This window comes from Wolffia australiana, chromosome 11 (assembly GCF_029677425.1).
Source record: "Wolffia australiana isolate 7733 chromosome 11, ASM2967742v1".
NCBI lineage: Eukaryota > Viridiplantae > Streptophyta > Magnoliopsida > Alismatales > Araceae > Wolffia > Wolffia australiana.
The window spans coordinates 1,301,888-1,320,963 of NC_135845.1; the positions used below are offsets into that span (position 1 = coordinate 1,301,888).

At 42.9% G+C, this 19,076-nt stretch overlaps 1 protein-coding gene across 1 annotated transcript; it reads right to left on the minus strand.

The window, feature by feature from the left end:
* Nucleotides 1-10,174: 10,174 nt before the first annotated feature.
* On the minus strand, nt 10,175-16,826 carry LOC144709239 (pentatricopeptide (PPR) repeat-containing protein / CBS domain-containing protein). Its single transcript, XM_078582715.1, has 12 exons — nt 16,527-16,826; nt 16,270-16,452; nt 15,487-15,619; nt 15,232-15,326; nt 14,994-15,155; nt 14,827-14,895; nt 14,293-14,428; nt 13,841-14,073; nt 12,063-12,140; nt 11,911-11,985; nt 11,665-11,841; nt 10,175-10,459 (listed from the first exon to the last, which is right to left on the minus strand). Exons 1-12 carry the CDS (start codon nt 16,692-16,694, stop codon nt 10,211-10,213), a joined length of 1,758 nt encoding a protein of 585 aa, XP_078438841.1. The 5' UTR covers nt 16,695-16,826; the 3' UTR covers nt 10,175-10,210.
* Nucleotides 16,827-19,076: the final 2,250 nt, after the last annotated feature.

Consider the following 19,076-nt stretch of genomic DNA (forward strand, 5'->3'; position numbering starts at 1 on the left):
AATATTTCATGTCTATCTAATATCTTATGTCTATAAAATATGTGTTATTTTAAAATTTTCATAAATGTATATAGAGTGGTGGATGTCAAGAATTATTAAGGTATTTTCAAAGTTATAATGTTATTATTACAAACTCATGTTTACCTAATGTCCTACAAATACAAAGTATTCTTCGACATCAAGATTTAAAATTTTAATTCACACTAAACATACTATATAAGCAGAATAACAATTTAAATTTAGAGTTCCAAATAATTTAGATAATTCTTTTGCATGTATTTTTTTGTAGTATGCAGCCTGAAATTTTGCGCGAAGTCTCACCACATAATTCATATAGGGCATACGATATTGAATATATTTACACTTGGTATGAAAATTTGCACCGCGCCACACAGCCATGTCTACTTCACACTGAATTGGTCTTCCTCCCCTCTTTGTTATAGATAAATATATTATATCCATTTTAGCACCCAATAATCAATATGACCCATACAGATAAATAATCAATATTTCTTAATATTTTTTTGTCTTTCATAAAAGTTATAATGTATTCATAAATATCTTTAATTTTTAACTATCTATTTCGTAACGGAACAATTTTATTTCCCCTCTTTTTCGTCACCCATTATCACCGTTCCATCACATCATCCAGCACTATCTGTACCTTCAAGAACATCAGTCACCATCACGTTATCAATCATACCTACTTCACAGTGATGGAAGACGTGACACATGACCATTGCCCCCCCCAGATCAACAGCCCCAGCTATGCAAATGGCTGTACAGATACAAGGATCTCCCAATTTTTTCAAATTTCAGCTGTCCAATGAGTCAGATCCGAGCAGCCGGATCAAGATCAACAGCTCCTCAGGTAAAATCACCACTATAAGATTCGGATAGATCTCCTCAAAGAAAATATCCACTGTCGGATCAACAATCCTAACACTGCTCCTCCTTGTGGACCCCCCACCAAGAGCTCACCGCCTTCACTGGTCAGGATACAAGGATCACACATCCCTAATATATATTCAAATTTCAGTTGTCGGATGAGTCACCCCAAGCTTACTCAATCAATGCCCCCTCAGAGAAAATCGCCACCGTTGGATCAATAAGCTTGGGGATATATTAAGTTGTGAAAAATGTTTCGTTCATTCGGGAACATGCGAATGAATGAACACAAACACGAACACGAACAGTCCACATGGAATACGAACATGTTCACGAACGGTTTGCGAACAGACGAACTGTTTGCGAGCATGTGGCATTCCTGAAGTTATGTTGTTTTCAATATGAATTATTATTATTTTCACTAAGAGAGAGAGAGAGAGAGAGAGAGAGAGAGAATGGGGATCTCTCTCTCTTCCACCCTCCTCTCCCGTCTCTCGCGCCCCAACCTCTCCCCTCCTTCCCTCCCTCTTTCATTCAGTCTCCCCGTTCCCTCTCCCATGCCCTCTCTCTGTCTCTCTCTCCGAACCTCTCTCCCTCTCCCCACCCCCCTCTCCCGTGCCCTACCGTGTGCGACCGTGCCCCCCCCCCTTCTCTCCCTGCCCCTCTCTCTCCCCCCCTGCCCCCCTCCGGCCTCCACCTCCCTCTTACTCTCTCTCTCTCTCTCTCTCTCTCTCTCTCTCTCTCTCTCTCTCTCTCTCTCTCTCTCTCTCTCTCTGCCCCCTCTGCAATGCCTCCGGTCTCTCTGTCTCTCTCTCTCTCTTATCTCTGTTTCTCTCTCTTTCCCCCCCCTCTCCCCTCCCTCTCTCTCTCTCTCTCTCTCTCTCTATATCTCTCGCTCCCCACCCCCTCTCCCGCACTTCCCTCCCCCTTGCTCCCTCTTTCTCCATCTCTATCTCTCCGATCATACATTTTTTACCATTTTTAAAAAGCGTAGCGTTCGTGTTCATTCGTGAACGAACCCAAATGAACCAAACGCGAACACGAACAAGAAATTTTCCCTGTTCATTCGACGATGAACAGTTTTCATTTGACGCCGAACAACGAACTTCCCATCCCTAGGATAGATCTCCTCAGAGAAAACCTCCACCGTCGGATCAATAGCTCCATGCTACGGTCAGGATACGTGGATATGACATCCTTTATATCTATTCAAAATCAGCCGTCCGATGAGTCACGTCGGGCGCAGTAAATGCGTCCTTTGAGAAAATTGCCAATGTTGGATCTGGGGATCGGGGTTTGGATTGAATCGAATCATTCAAATCCTGATCGAATGTTTCAAACAATCAATTGGAGATTTTATCCGAACAGATCAAATCTTTCGATCGAACAAAAAGTTAGATCAAACATTTTGATCGATTTATTTAGTCAGATTGAACAAAAAGTTAGATCGAACATTTTGATTGATTTATTTAGTTAGATCGAACAAAAAGTTAGATCAATTTATTTGATCGATTTGGTTGTTCGTTCACGTTCGATCGAACATTTTTTTAAACAGTTCGAACAGAATCGCTCTCTCTCTCACTTGGTTCCTCTCTTTCTCGCTCTCTCCCTCATGCTCTCTCTCTTGTTCTCTCACTCTCTCTTCTTCTCTCTCTTGCTTGTTCTCTCTGTCGTGCCCTCTCTCTCTCTCGTTTATCTCCCTTTCTCTCTCTCGCTTTCTCTCTCTCTCTCATTCTCACCCTTGTTCTCTTTCTCTCTCTCTGTTGAGAAATCAACATATATGGTGGAAGAGAAAGAGTAAATAGAATATTAATGGAAACAAATGTTATTCCACAACCATTTGAGAAGGATATATATGAGTATTTATAGGAACAGATGTTCTTTCACCATCAATTGTTCTTAAGAGATTCAAATGAAATCTGACGGTATGTTAATCATGATGGGTAGTCATGACATGTTATGGGTGCAACGCGTCGGTTCAGGCGGCGGCGGCGGTGGTACAGCTTTTGACTTAGTGGTCTGACACATCTCTTCAACAGTCCCCCGCAAACTCATGCCTGACTGAAGGTAGAGTTTTGAACGCAGAAGACAGAAACGAGCTCGAGGAAGCGGCTTGGTTAGAAGATCAGCAAGTTGTTCATGTGTGGATATGTAGGAAACCTTCATCAATCCTTGAGAGACATGATCTCGAACAAAATGATAATCAATTTTCAATATGTTCAGTGGGAGCATGAAAAACAGGATTTTTACTTAAATAGTTAGCACCGATATTGTCACACCTTAGTACAGAAGAAGAAATAAACTAAATTTGTAGTTCTTTAAAAAAAGATTTTAACCAGATGAGTTCAGCAGCGGCATTGGCAATAGTGTTGTATTTTGCTTCTGTGTTGGAGCGAGCTACAGTTGTCTGTTTCTTGGAGACCCAGCTAACAAGATTGTGACCAAGATAAATTAAATAACCACTAGTGGAATTACAATCTAGAGGATTGCCAGCCCAGTCTGCATCACTGAAGATGTGAAGAGTGTGTGGTGAGTTACTATAGAATTGTAACGAAATATTGAAAGCTCCTTTTAGATAACAAAGATGCTTAAGCTGTTTCCAATAACATGGTCGAGGATCATGCATGAATTGACATGCTTTATTTACAGCAAATGCAATATCAGGGCGAGTGAGTGTTAAATACTACAAACTGCCAACGATTTCCTGGTAAAGAGTACCATCGTTATTAGAGTGGCTTTTTGTGTCCCGTTGATGGGAACTTGTAGCTAAGCAAGGAGTAGGGACTCGCTTGCACTCAGTCATTTTAGCCAATTGAAGAATCTTGATGGCATATGATTCCTGAGAGAGAGAAAGACCAACCTGATTGTGTTGAAGTTGAATGCCGAGAAAGCTTGTGGCTGGTCCAAGATCTCAAACGGCAAATTGTTTGCTTAACTCTGAAATGGTGTGATTACTATCTGCACTAGGACTTAAGATTAATATATCATCAACATAAATTAGAACATATTGTGGTATTTTATTTTTAAATTGAAAAAATAATGAAGGATCAGTACATGACCCTGTAAAATTGTTACTAGAGAAGAATTGGCTTAATTTTTTAAACCAGGCTCGCAGTGCCTGTTTTAAACCATAAAGTGATTTTTGTAATTGACAAACATAATTAGCATGATGAGGAGAAACAAAACCAGGTGGTTGACGCATATAAATAATTTCAGATAGATCGTCGTAAAGGAAATCATTTGATATATCGAGTTGATGAATATTTCATTTATTGCTTGCAGCAAGAGAGAGGAGAGTGCAAAGAGAAGTCATTTTAAGAACGGGACTAAAAGTTTCATGAAAGTCTATACCTGGAGTTTGACTGAAGACTTGAACTACCAGTCGAGCCTTGCACCGATCAAAGGAGCCATCTGGTTTTAATTTTGTACAAAAAACCCATTTGCATCCAACTAATTGCTTATGAGAGCTGAGTATTCTTCAGTCATGGCTTTTCACCATATAGTGTCTTGGATGCAATGTCTACTGTCGTAGGTTCTAGAGGGTGAGTTTCTGAAGCAAGACATACTCGAAAGGGATGTTTTGTAGGTGTACGATACAATTCAAAGATGTTTTTAAAACATTTCGGAGGAGTGGAGCTGGAGCCAGAGATTATGAGTCCAGTTGTTGGTGAGGTATTAGTTGGGGTTGTTTGTGGTGTAGGAAATGTAGTTGGAGTGTTTTGCAAGAGAGCAACTTCCTGTAAAGGAGACTCATTATCAGGTAGGTTGGTTGATGGATATTGGCTTAGGTTGTATGAGAGACATTGGTTTATCTATTGGAGTTTGATTTCCTAGAGTTGGTGTAATTTTGTCTTTGAGCAGGAAGGGATATACATTTTCATCAAAGAATAAATCTCTAGAGATAACTATTTTATTTGTGCAGAGAATTAAACAACAATAACCAAGGTGGGGAGAGCTGTACCCATGGAAGACACATCGCTCAAACCGAGAACTCAGTTTCGAGACAGCATGTGGCCTTAGATTTGGGTAACACACACAGCCAAATTTTTGAAGGAAAGTGTGATTTGGAGAATGATGTCGAAGTACCTCAAACGGAGACTTGAAGTTCAGCTATGCCATCGGAAGACGATAGATCAGATATGTTGCTGTAGTTGTTGCCTCATCCCAAAACCGTTGAGGGACGCCTGCATGATGCTAAGAGAAAGCACGGTTTCGATGATATGATAATGCTTGCGTTCAGCAACGCCATTTTGCTGATGAGCATGAGGGAAATAGACTCGATGTTGAATGCCTTCCTTCCAAAGTAGGTGATGTAGTGAATGATATTCTCCCCCCCAATCCGATTGAAAAGTCTTGACTTTGCAATCAAATTGCCTCTCCATAGAGCATTTAAAAGTAAGAAATACATCGAGGAGATCACTCTTTTTCTTATGAGGATATAACCAAGTGTATCGACTGAAAGCATCAATAAAGGTAACATAGTACAAAAATCCCAAATGAGATAATACGGGGCAGGACCCCAAAGGTCAGAATGAACGAGTTCAAAAGGAGTAGAGTACGTATGAGTGGAGGTATTATAAGATAGTTGTTTTGCCTTAGACATGGCACATGGTTCACACACATGTGGTTGTGGCATAGTAGTTAGAGGAAAGTCAAAACAAGAGATGATGTTTTTCAAAATATTAAGAGCAGGGTGATCGAGCCGTTGATGCCAAAGTTCTGTGGTCGCCTGCCCGACAAAGGTGGTGGAGATGCTTTGAAAAACAGGTGGTACAGTCCGTTCTGGATGTCACCCTTGAGTAGTGTTGCCCCTGTCCATCGATCCTTGACAAAGCAATTTTGTGGATGGAATTCGACAAAGACATTACTGTCAATTGGAAGTTGACGAACAGATAAAATATTTTTAGTGATCTTAGGAACATGTAAAATATTTTGAAGGTGAATTGGGTAAAGTTGAGTCGAAAGAGAGGAATTTCCAGTTGCGTGGATGGACAAACCTGATCCATCGCTAATGTATAGTACTTTTGAGCCTTGGTAAGGTGTAGCTTGATTTATGGCTTTCGCGGTGACATGAAGAGTTACTCCACTGTTTGGATACCAGTGCGTCTGTGTGCTTGTAGATGGTGTTGAAGGTGGTCTTGGAGTGAGGTAGTATGCTTGAACTTGATTCTGAGGTGCCCAGACATTTGGTGATGGTGAGGCGTTGTGTGGAGTACGTGGACCAAATCTATCGTAACATACATCGGCCCGATGCCCAATCTTTCCACAAATTTTCCATGGGGGGCTTGTTCTTGTTGATTCAACGGGGCCACGCCCGTGATTCCCATGTCCGCGGTTTCCACGTCCTCTGGTGGATTGTAGATCTGTATGAGCTTGATTGGCTTCTGGTGGAGGTTCCTCTTCACTTTGTGCTACACTACCAAAGGTTAGCATATTTTCTTCCAATCATAACATAGCCACAATGGCATCAAAGGAGAGAACACTTGTGTGAGTGTTTACACTAGTTCAGAAGACTTAGTGTTTTGGAGAATCCAAGTCCCCGAAGCAGAATAAACTTCAAAGTACGTTCATGGACCATTTCACATATTGAGCCAAATACGTTGCTGACAATACATATTTCTTGAACAAACTCATCAATGGTTCGCGTACCTGGTCGGATATTGTGTAGTTTATTAGTTAGATCCATGACTCTTGATTCTGAGCTGGAGAAGAGCTCGATGTTGAGGGTTCTCCATGCTTCTAAAGCGATCATACTACTTTCTATGATTGGGAGAACTTCATCGCTCATAGACGACATCATAATGGCCATTCCTGCCATGTCCCTCTTCCACCATGGATTCTCTGGATCTGTGAACATTAGAGCAGCGGTAGGCCATTCATGGGTAAGATGTTTACCTAGCCCTTGAGCTCCCACAGTGGCTCTTACACAGCGCATCCATAGAGGGTAGTTGTTTCGCGTGAGCTTGATTTCGACAGGAGTGACATGCGTGGCTCTTTCGGGCGATCGTGTGCGTCGTCGTTGCCGTCGAATGATTCCTTCATCAAAGGATCCTTCAGAACCCGATGGGGTGTGCTCTGACACCATGTTGAGAAATCAACGAAGATGATGGAAGGGAAAGAGTAAATAGAAAAGTAATGGAAACAAATGTTATTCCACAACCATTTGCGAAGGATATACATGAGTATTTTATAGGGACGGATGTTCCTTGACCATTAAATGTTCTTAAGAGATTCAAATGAAATCCGGTGGTAAGTTAATCATGATGGGTAATCATGACATGTTATGGTGTGCAACGCTTTGGTTCACATGGTGGCGGCGGCGGTACAACTTTCGACTTAGTCGTCTGACACGTCTCCTCAACACTTTCTAGTGCTTTTGTTTCTCCCTTTCTCTCTCTCTCTCACTCGCTGGTTCTCTATCGCTCTAGTGCTCTTGTTCTCTCCCTTTCTCTCTCTCTAGGGCTCTCTCTCTCGTTCTCTCTTTCTCTCTCTCTCTCTCATGTTTTCTCTCCCTCTGGCCATCTCTCTCATTCTCCGTGGCTCTCTCTCTCTGTCTTGTTCTCACTTTCTCCCTCTAGCTCTCTCTCGTTCTCTCATTTTCTCTCTCTCTCTCTCCCCCCTCGAGCTCTCTCTCGTTCTCTCTTTCTCTCTCTCTCTCTCATGTTTTCTCTCCCTCTGGCCATCTCTCTCATTCTCCGTGGCTCTCTCTCTCTGTCTTGTTCTCACTTTCTCCCTCTGGCTCTCTCTCGTTCTCTCATTTTCTCTCTCTCTCTCTCCCCCCTCGAGCTCTCTCTCTCTCGTTCTCTCTTTCTCTCTCTCTCTCTCTCATGTTTTCTCTCCCTCTGGCCATCTCTCTCATTCTCCGTGGCTCTCTCTCTCTGTCTTGTTCTCACTTTCTCCCTCTGGCTCTCTCTCGTTCTCTCATTTTCTCTCTCTCTCTCTCCCCCCTCGAGCTCTCTCTCTCGTTCTCTCTTTCTCTCTCTCTCTCATGTTTTCTCTCCCTCTCGCCCTCTCTCTCTCTCTCCGTGGCTCTCTCTCTCTGTCTTGCTCTCTCTTTCTCCCTCTGTCGCTCTCTCGTTCTCTCATTTTCTCTCTCTCTCTCTCCCCCCTCGCGCTCTCTCTCTCGCTCTCTCTCTCTCTCTCTCTCTCTCATGTTTTCTCTCCCTCTGGCCATCTCTCTCATTCTCCGTGGCTCTCTCTCTGTCTTGTTCTCACTTTCTCCCTCTGGCTCTCTCGTTCTCTCATTTTCTCTCTCTCTCTCACTTGTTTTCTCTCTCTTGCTCTCTCTGTTGCTTGTTCTCTCTCTCTCTCTCCCTCCCTCTCTCTCTCTCTCTCTCTCGCTCTCTCTCTCTCTCTCCCGCAGGCTCTCTCTCTCTCTCTCCCTCTGGCTCTCTCTCTTGCTTGTTCTCTCTCTCTCTCCATCTGACTCTCTCTCTCTATCCATCTGGCTCTCTCTCTCGCTTGTTCTCTCTCTCTCTCCCTCTGTCTCTCGCTTGTTCTCTCTTTCCCTCTCTCTCTCCATCTGGCTCTCTCTCTCGCTAGTTCTCTCTCTCTCCCTCTGTCTCTCACTTGTTCTCTCTCTCTCTCTCTCCCTCTGTCTCTCGCTTGTTCTCTCTTTCCCTCTCACTCTCCCTGTGGCTCTCTCTCTGTCCCGTTCTATCTCTCCCTATGGCTCTCTCTCTCGTTCTCTCGCTCCCTCCGTCTCTTTCTGTCCCGTTCTATCTCTCCCTGTGGCTCTCTCTCTCATTCTCTCGCTCCCTCTGTCTCTCTCTGTCCCGTTCTATCTCTCCCTATGGCTTTCTCTCTCTCATTCTCTCGCTCCCTCTGTCTCTCTCTGTCCTGTCTATCTCTCACTATGGCTCTCTCTCGTTCTATCTCTCCCTCTGTCTCTCTCTCTGTCCCGTTCGATCTCTCCCTGTAGATCTCTGTCTCGTTCTCTCACTCTCGCTTGGTCTCTTTTTTTTGTCCTCACATTCTCTCTCTTTATCTCTCTCATTGGTTCTCTCTCTTTTTCTATCTCATGTGTGTTCTTTCTTGTTCTCTCTCTCTCTCTCTCTCATTCTCTCCCTTCTCTCTCTCTCTCGCTCAGGTGCTCTCCTCTCGCAAGCTCTCTGTCTTCCTCTTCTGGTTCTCTCTCTCCCTCTAGTTCTCTTCTCTCGTGTGCCCTCTCTCTCTCCTGGTTCTCTTCTCTTGCGCGCTCGTTCTCTCTCTTCTGGTTCTCTCTCTTGTTCACTCTCGCTCTCTATCTCTTGTTCTCTCTCGCTCTCTATCTCTTCTTATCTCTCCTTCTCTCTCATTCTCTATCTCTTCTCTCTCTCTCTCTCTCTTTCTCTTTTCTCTCTCATTTCATTTATTATATATTCAATTTTTAATTGTTATTAATTAGAACAATTCGATCTAATCCGATCCGAACTGCAAGTTCTAATTGAATCAGATCTCATTATTCTATCTGAACATTGGGCCGGATCAATAAATATGATCCAAACCCGATGTTTGTGCCGGAATCAAATCTATCTTGGGTCTGGGGAATGGCAAACGTCATCCATCATGTGATGGATGGATGACGTGACAGTGACGGTGATGAAACTGGTGGCCTGTGACAGTGACGGTGATGGTGACGAAATGTGTCACGATGACCCGACCATGACGGAGGTCCTCGGATGGGTGATGTGACGTGACAAACTAATCGTCACGTCACCATCCATCACCATGCGTTATCCGTCCTGGCACGTCCCTGATGTGCTGTTCCCTACTTGGGTCTGATCGAGGTTTGGATTCGATCATTCGAACGATCAGATTGAATGCCCAATCCCAAATTGGATCAATAACCTTGGGATAGATCTCCTCAGAGAAAACCTCCACCGTCGGATCAATAGCCCCAATCGAAGAGCCATCGGATCTATTCAAAAATCAGCCGTCCGATGGGGAAGATCGGATCAGTTAACAGTCCCGCTCCTCCGTGTGGACCCCACCGCGGGCTCAGAGAAAATCCTCACCGTCGGATCAATCACCTTGGGATAGATCTCCTCAGAGAAAACCTCCACCGTCGGATTAATTCTCCAGGCGACGGTCAGGATACGCGGATCGCAGAGCCATCGGATCTATTAAAAAATCAGCCGTTCGATGGGGGAAGATCGGATCAGTCAACAGTCTCAACACTGCTCCTGTGTATGGACCCCACCATGGGATATGAGAAAATCCTCACCGTTGGATCAATAACCTTGGGATAGATCTGCTCAGAGGAACGCTCCACCGTCGGATCAATGGCACGAGGGGACGGTCAAGATACGCGGATCGCAGAGCCATCAGATCTATTCAAAAATCAGCCGTCCGATGGGGAAAATCGGGCGGAGTCAAAAAGCGCGGTATGATGAACCCGCGGAGCAGCGGGAACGGGCGGGAGAATTTGGAGGCGGGTGAAGATACCCGCGGGCTTAGACCCGCCGCCGGTAACGACGACCACCATCTCGCACTTCTTCTGCAGAAGAAGGTCGACGACGCGCCCGGTCGAGGTCGACGCGTCGACCAACGGCGGCGGCCCCGCCATGGCCGCCGAGATCGGCGCATCGAGCTGCGCGGATCGACCAGGTATGACGTTCAGAGAACGGAATCGGAGGCTGAAGACCGGATCGGTGCAAGATCGCGGAGGAAATCATCGTCGAAGACGTGATTGGCGCATGATTGAGGAAGAAATTTTGGTTGTTAAGACTGGATCGGAGGAAAATTTTGAGGAGGAAATTATGATCAGAGTAAGAAATTGAGGTCGAAGGCCAGATCGACCGAAAGATTGAGGAATAATTTAGGTTGAATACCAAATGAGAGTGAGATTGTGGACGAAATTAGAGTTGAAGACTTGATCGGAGAAAAAGTTTCGAGGAGGAAATTAAGATCAGAGCAAGATATTAAGGTCGAAGGCCAGATCGAGCGAAAGATTGAGGAAGAATTTAGGTTGAATACCAAATGAGAGTGAGATACGGGAAGGAATTAGGGTTGAAGAGTAGATTGGAGCAAAAGTTTGAGGAGGCAATTAAGATCAGAGCAAGATATTGAGGTCGAAGGCCAGATCGGAGCAAAAGATTGAGGAAGAATTTAGGTTGAATACCAAATGAGAGTGAGATTGTGGAAGAAATTAGGGTTGAAGACTAGATCGGAGAAAAAGGTTGAGGAGGAAATCAACAGCAGAGCAAGGTCGAGGAAGAAATTAAAGTGGAAGGTCAGATCGGAGCAGTAGTTTTTTTTTTGACAGAACTGATCGGAGCAAAAGATTGAGGAAGAATTTCGGTAGAATACCGAATGAGAGTGAGATCGGGAAGGAATAAGAGTTGAAGACTAGATCGGAGCAAAAGTTTTAGGAAGAAATTTAGACCAGGGGACGAGAGTAAGATCGAGGTAAAAGATTGAGAAAGAGATTAGGGTTGAAGGCTAGATCTGAGCAAGAGTTTGAGGGAGAAATTAAGATCAGAGAAAGATCGCGGCTGAAATTAAGGTTGAACGTTAGATCGGATCATAAGATTGAGGAAGAAATTATGGTGGAGAATCGGATGGGAGAAAGATTGTGGAAGAAATTAGGGTTGACGACAAGATCGGAGCCAAAGTTTAAGAAATGAAGATCAGAGAAAAATAGCGAAGGAAATCAAGGTTGAATACTATATCGGAGCCAAACCGACGAAGAAATTAGGCTCGAAGACAAATTCGGAGCAAGATCGAGGAAGAAAGCGTGATCGCGGAGGAATCGAAGAAATCAGAACAAGATCGAGGAAGGAATCAGGGATTCACCTCGCAGCAATCGGCGCGGTGGACGATACCGACGCAGGATCCCCAATCGTCGACGACGGGGACGGCCGAATCGCGATAGAATCTCATTGCGACGTTCCTCAGGATGGAGCTTGATCGCAGAGGCTTCGCCTCCTCGAACGGAATCATATGCTTCTCAATCGGATCATCCAGAGAGATCTGCAAGAACCGATTCGGATTCAGGAAGAACGAGGAAAAAACGAGGAGATTTTGGGTTGATTTTCGGACCTGGCTGAGAATTTGGGGCCGGAAAATTGGCGAGGAATCAGCGAAGCCGGTGAGCGCCTCCACGCGAAGAGCCGCCTGGGAAATTCAAATTTGATCAGATCAGATCTATATTTATCAGAAAAGAGAGAGATCGGATCATCGTTTCTCAGCACCATGCCGCCACGACTGGCCCAAGAGCTCCATCTCCCCCTTCTCACGATGCTGGAGAGAATCTGCTGTGCAAGATCGACCTGCCGAAGAATCAAAATTCAGAGGAGTTCAGGGAAGAATCAAATTCCAGTTGAGGAATTCAGCAAAGAATCAAAATTCAGAGAAGGAATTCAGTGAAGAATCAAATTCAGAGGAGGAATTCAGCGAAGAATCAAAATCCAGACAAGGAATTCGGCAAATAATCAAAATTCAGAGAAGGAATTCTGCGAAGAACCAAAACTCAGAGAAGGAATTCGGCGAAGAATCAAAATCCAGAGGAGGAATTCAGCGAAGAATCAAAACTCAGAGAAGGAATTCGGCAAATAATCAAAATCCAGAGGAGGAATTCAGCAACAAATCAAAATCCAGAGAAGGAATTCAGTTAAAAATCAAAATCCGGAGGAGGAATTCAGCTAAAAATCAAAACCCAGAGAAGGAATTCAGCGAAGAATCAAAATTCAGTCAAAATTCATCCAAACCCTCTCGTCGTCATCGTCTAAAGGCTTGACAGACGACGTTGATTTCGTCGTCGTCATCCACCAGCAGACAAAGACGATCATGTCATACGGTCATCCGTCATCCTTCGTGGACTCTACCGTTCGTCCTGGACAACGGATGGAATTGGACGAATGAATGACGGAACAGAGGGACAACGGTTGTGAACCTGGATTAGATCACCGGCACCGGAACAGAGCAAACGTCCCCAGGTCAGGACGGATGACTGACATCGGTAAGAGACAGTGACGAGCCTTGCTATTGAGGACGAGGGAGGAATGACGGTGACAAAATCGCCATCAGAACGAGCTTTACAATGAGACGATGACGTTTAATCTTATCATTGCCCAAGGACAAGATGATGACAATTTCGTCATTGTAGATTAAATCATTGGCAGCTAATGATCAAACATTACAAGGCCAGGATGGATGGTTGATGGCAACATGAGGTCAGGATCGGACATTCCGTCATCCGTCCATGAGCCGTGCGGATAATGGGACAATGTCTATTATATACCATCATTCTCATCCCATAGAGGATAATAGATGGTGATAATATCATCTCATCATCGCCATCGTGTCGAGAATAAAAGACAATGATGATTGCACCTCGTCATTGCCATCCTGTGGAAGACGAAAGACGATGATTTTATCTCGTCATTGCCATCTTGTGGAGGACAAAAAACGATGATGACATTATCTCGCCATTGCAATCGGTGAGGACGAAGACGATGTAATCTCGTCATCGTCATTACCATCTTGTGGATGACAAAAAATGATGATGACTTTATCTCGTCATTGCGATTGGTGAGGACGAAGACGATTTAATCTCGTCATCGTCATTACCATCTTGTGGATGACAAAAAATGATGATGACTTTATCTCGTCATTGCAATTGGTGAGGACGAAGACGATTTAATCTCGTCATCGTCATTGCCATCTTGTGGAGGACGAAAAAAAGATGATGACTTTATCTCGTCATTGCAATTGGTGAGGACGAAGACGATTTAATCTCGTCATCGTCATTGCCATCTTGTGGAGGACGAAAAAACGATGATGACTTTATCTCGTCATTGCAATCGGTGAGGACGAAGACGATTTAATCTCGTCTTCGTCATCCAGATGCAGACGAGTAATGATTTTATCCTGTTGATGACAAATGATGAGGACTACGACAGCTCGCCACTTCGATGAGACGACAAACACAAACAAGAATCATCTTAAATTTGGTGGCAATTGGAGGTACCCGGTTGCTGTTGGCGGCGGCCTCCATGAGAAGTTCTTCGGCTTCTCTGTGGGCCGCGGCAGAGATGAAGCCGGAAGAATCTGGCAAGATTCGTCTGTGTAGTCTCTCAACCATTTTAAAGTCTCCTTCAGCTGCAAATTTCCGCATCATGGAGAGGAAGAGATGTGGCTTCGGCCTTAAGCTTGGCTTTGCGCCGGCCAGCTTGATGATCTCCCCGAAGATGCACAGAGCATCTGTTTTTTGAATAATTGATATTAAATATTGATCGGTAAGGCAATCCATTTTCTGTTTTAAGATTATGAACATATGCTGATTGATGTGTTATCTTTTTTCTTTGTTCGGGCAATTTATGTCAAAATCACATTAAAAGTCATGTATTAATCATTCCCACTTATTAAATTACGTATCATTGGAGGCCACTTGTGTGTAAATGATAAAAGAAAAAATGTTACCCTTTGTTGAATCGCACCCCAAGAACGCATCGACAATGGCGGTGTACGCAACTCGATCATGGACAAGGTTTGGCGATGACTTCATCTCCATTACAGTTTTCATAACTGACGGGAGATCCTTGGCGCACCTAAAACCCTACATTTTCAATTATTTCAATTTCTAAATAGGAAATGCAACAATAATGTGATTCACCAAAAGAATGATCTCAATTTCATCCTAATAAAGTAAAGTTGAACCAAAGAATCTTAATTTTGTCACAATGTTATCAGATACATTACCCCGCATTATACACTATTTAAAATTTTATCAGAAATATTTTTTTTAGTAAAAGAATCTCGGATAGAATGGCATCTCCACGCCCTTTTTCGATAACGATTAATGATTAAGCCCTTTTTTGTTAAAAAAAAACGATTAACGATTAATTTTAGAAATAACAAAAAATGGTATCCACCTCAATATTTCAAATCTGCTGTTTTTACTAGGCCATGGGAAGACCTGAGATTTTATTAATAATTACAGCTGTGAATTTTTACCTGCAGCAACGTTGTGTAAGTGATAGTATCAGGAAACAGATCTGCATTATTCGTTTTTTTTGCTTCTTCCTGAGAGATACAAACACCATGAGAACCAATTTAACTGTCAGCTTAAGAGAAAACTATAAACCAGGTCACTGATTGAAAGATTAACAGATTAATTAGACCTTCATCTCCGAAAGCAAACCCATCGCCACGTCCATTCTTCCGGACTTGACGCATGAAAGAATTAGAGTGTTGTAGGTCAGCTTGTCAGGCTTCAAACCTTGACGAAGAATCTCATCACGCACGGCCAATGCTCCGAGCGGAAAGTCGGTGTTCGTATAACCCTGACATGAGTTATATCAAGAAATTAAAAATGGAATTATCTCTGGAATTTTTTTTGAATAAAGAAGAAGTTTCTACCTTGATTAATAAGTTGTATAAGAGTATAGAGTGACCCTCTTCGCGCAGCAAGACTCGGTAGCGTGCAAGCAAACCATTGGCTCGCCGCATATCCCCTGCACTAAACAATTGAACTTAGCATTACAAGAAAGGGACAAAAGAATTTCATCAATTTAAAAATAATTAAAAAGATTTATGTTGTTATTGGTAAAGTAAAGAATTTTAAATTAGAGAATATTCAGAAAAGGGTTCAAAGCAGCTGTTCTTTGAACTAACCTGATTCAAGCAAGGCATTCAACAGACCGTAGATTAGTTCTGAAGATAGCTTCGGCTTTCCGGATGCGTTCCCTCTCTCCACAGATTCAAGTATTTGAAAAGCTTCATCGATCCTTCCCGCTTTACCCAATCCCTGAAAAGGATATTAAATCAATTAAACATCGGTTGGTCATTCAAGAAAAACTATCATGAAAAATTTGTTGACATTTATTTTGCTTTATAAGCTATAATTCAATCCCAAATAAAGCGATTAAGAAAAACTATAAGGGGGCTTAGATTTAGAAAAATTAGGATTAAGATATTAGTTAAATATAAGGGAGCTAAGTTTTAGATAAAAATAATGATGGAGTAATTTAGGATGAACTAAAGAGGAAAAGGTTGATCCTCTTGCCTAAAAATAGGGGAAAGTTCTTGATTCAAAAGTGAAGTTTAATCTTATTGATTGGGAAGGTTACGAACTAACAAAGTCAAAGGCGCGACTTTAGGAGTAGAAGGGTTTGGTTCCGCAAGAAAGAACAAAGGCACGAGTTTAACTAAGGCAAGAGCAAAATGGGCCACTTTAGGAGCAAAAGGGACTACTTGTTGACACAATATCAAGATGGCAATGCACTCAGGTATGTATTATCTTTTTTTTTGAAAAGTAAAATCAACTCTATGATAAGAATTATCCACTCAGGTATGTATTATCAACTCTATGATAAGAATTCGTTCTTAATTATATAGTGTAATCTCAAATTCAGTCATCCTTTAGAATACCATACAAGAAGATTTCCACAAAATTACCTTGAGAAGCGTAGAAAATGTTATTTTATCAACTCCGCAGCCATCAGGGCGAGACATTTCGTCAAAAAGCTCAACAGCAGCGTCCACATTCCCGCAATGGACGCAGGCTTCCATCACCGCATTCATCACAATCGTGTTCAACTTGCCATACCGCCGCTTTACCGCCCGAACTTCCTCGAAAACCTGCTCAAATCGAAGCAAAATCCCGTCAAATCCACGCGAAAAAAACCGCAAATCGCTGACTACCGACGGATGACCTGATCGAGCTGCCTCCTGCGCGTGAGCTCGGAGACTCGCGAGGTCAGCCTTCGCAGATGAAGATCGGGGCGCTGAAGCTTCGGCTTCGGAGATGCCGCCACGTCGCGCCGGCGAGTGTTGAATCGCGATAGCGGCGACGCCTGAGCGACCGAGGCGCGCGCTCGCATGGCGCCGCCGATCGTCGATATCGAAGATGAAATCGAAGAAGAAATCGACGAAGATGAAATCGAAGAAGAAATAGAAGAAGAAGAAGAAGAAGAGGAAGAGGAAGAGGAAGAAGAAGATGAAGAAGAAGAAGGCAGTCCATTGCAGTTTGAGAGGACAGGTTAACGGCCCTATCAACGGATAACGTGGGGCTGGGGGACGGGACGGGACGGATGACGATCGTTGACTGATGAGATTGTGGCGTCTAGTTAGTCACGTCTCCTGTCCCGTCACGCGTCCCTGGATTTTGATAACATCCGTCACGGTCTCATCACATGTCAGGGGCCTTCGCGTCTGGTTTTTGTCTTGTCACGTGGGATGGGATGTTAGAACATGTGAACGAGTAGAAATAGTATAATTGTTCTGTCATGATTTAGGTCAAAGTATCGAATGGGGCTTTAGACATCCTCTCTTCCCTCTTCCGTATTATGTTGCTTGAAGGGATTGACAGTTTCGGTATCAGTATTAGTTTTTGGCGGAAACCTAAACCTACCGTTAAACTTAAACCTACGGTCTCAGTCTTGGTTCAATCAAATATCTGTTATGGTTTAGTAAAACTATATTGAAAGTTTAAATATCAAAGTTAAATTTTGGTTAAAAAATATTATTTAAAAGAGTAAAACAAACGACTTTTGCAGGTAAAGATTCCATTTTGTCATGGATTCTCTACAGAAGCAAAGACAACATTGTTTTTCTGTGTATTTTTTTATATTTATGCATGTATGTATTTTATACTCATATATTTCCATCTCTACATAGTTTAAGTATTTGAATATCTAGGTAATTAGGTATTTGGGCATCTATGATGTATTTGTGCATCTATCTTTATGATATTTTCAAACAACATGATGCAATATCATTTTATTTGCATATTTCTTGTCAAACAACATAAGGAAGCGTTGTTGCAAGAGGTTCCTGATTGTTTTTTGGCGTCCTGGCTTCAAACCCTATTTAGTAGACCTCCCATAGTTTGTCTCTTTCTCTCTGAGACTATTTTGCACTCTCCCTCTATCACTTGGTGACTGTGAGTCACTTAGTTCTCGCTCTCCTCCTATTCTCTCTATGTGCCTCTAACTCTCAGTATTTCAGTCTATCCCTCACGGTCTCTCTCTCTCTTTGTCTCTCTTTCTCTCATTCTCTCTCTCCCTCCCTTTCTCGGTCTTCCTCTCTCCTTCTCAGGATATCTCTCTACGTATTTCTTTGCCTCTCTCTTGGTCTATATTTCTCTCTCTCAGTTTCTCTTTGCCACTCTCTTTGTCTCTCTTTCTCTTTCTCTCTCAGTCTATATCTCTCCCTCGGTACCTCTTTGCCCTTTTCTTTGTCTCCCTTTCCCTCTATCTTGGTCTCTCTCTATCTCTCTTAGTCAATCTTGCCCTCTCTTTCCCTCTCTCTTGGTGTCTCTCTATCATTGTCTCTCTATCTCTCTTAGTCAATCTTGCTCTACCTTTCCCTCTCTCTTGGTCTCTCTCTCTATATCTCTCTATCTCGGTCATCTTTCTCTCTCTCTCAGTCTACCTTTCTCTCTCTCTCTCTCTCTCTCTCTCTCTAGCTCTCTCTCTCCCTCTCTCCACTACGCCATTGAATGAGCAGGTGTTGTCCTCTAGATGCCAATTGACAAAGTTGGTTGTTGCAAAGGCACAACCCACCAGAGTTGAAGACATGAAATAACATCGTGACTCATGAGAGCCATGAGGTCAAATAGTTTAATTTTCAAATAATTTATTCTTTGTTTTAAATTTTAATGTAAGCCATATGCGTTTTTTGAGTTGTCTAATCAATATAATTGTTTACTTAATGTCTAATTGTAATTTGTTTATGAGTCAAATGTGTCTATGTAATACATAATCCACCATAATTTATGTGACATCATGGGTGGAGGGCGAGGGGGGCACGTAGGAAACAAGTGTGTTGGGGTGGGATATCAGTGATCAGGGTGAAGTGACCCATCACACTATGATGGGGTTGATGTGGTCTGGGTGTCATGGTGGAGTTAATGTCTTGATGGATGTGGGGGACTAGTGGTGTTAGTTAAGAGTTTGGGGGTGATGGAAATTTATGTGGGCGGCAAGCCAATAACATATTTCATATCTAGTTCCATGTCCATTTATAGAATATATTTATTATACTACATGTGTAATGCTTATAACAAAGTTTGTGAATTACTATGACATCTTAATACAAAGGTCACTTGTCTTTAAGAATGTGTTCTAAATATTTCTATTTGAAGGATACTCAAGAAGGACATCGAAGTATCTGGATAGAATAACATTATCTAGCCTCAATCATATGATGAGTGTGGCCGATCTCTAGCCATTAGCGTGGAAGTACTAAGAATAGATAGTGGG

Coding starts and splice junctions, on each gene's coding strand:
- LOC144709239 (XM_078582715.1), bottom strand. CDS start 16,694: ATGCGAGCGCGCGCCTCGGTCGCTCAGGCGTCGCCGCTATCGCGATTC. Junction 15,327..15,486: donor GAATGCCTTGCTTGAATCAG/GTTAGTTCAAAG, acceptor TGTTTAGTGCAG/GGGATATGCGGCGAGCCAAT. Junction 12,141..13,840: donor CCGCCGCCAACAGCAACCGG/GTACCTCCAATT, acceptor ATTCTTCGGCAG/GTCGATCTTGCACAGCAGAT.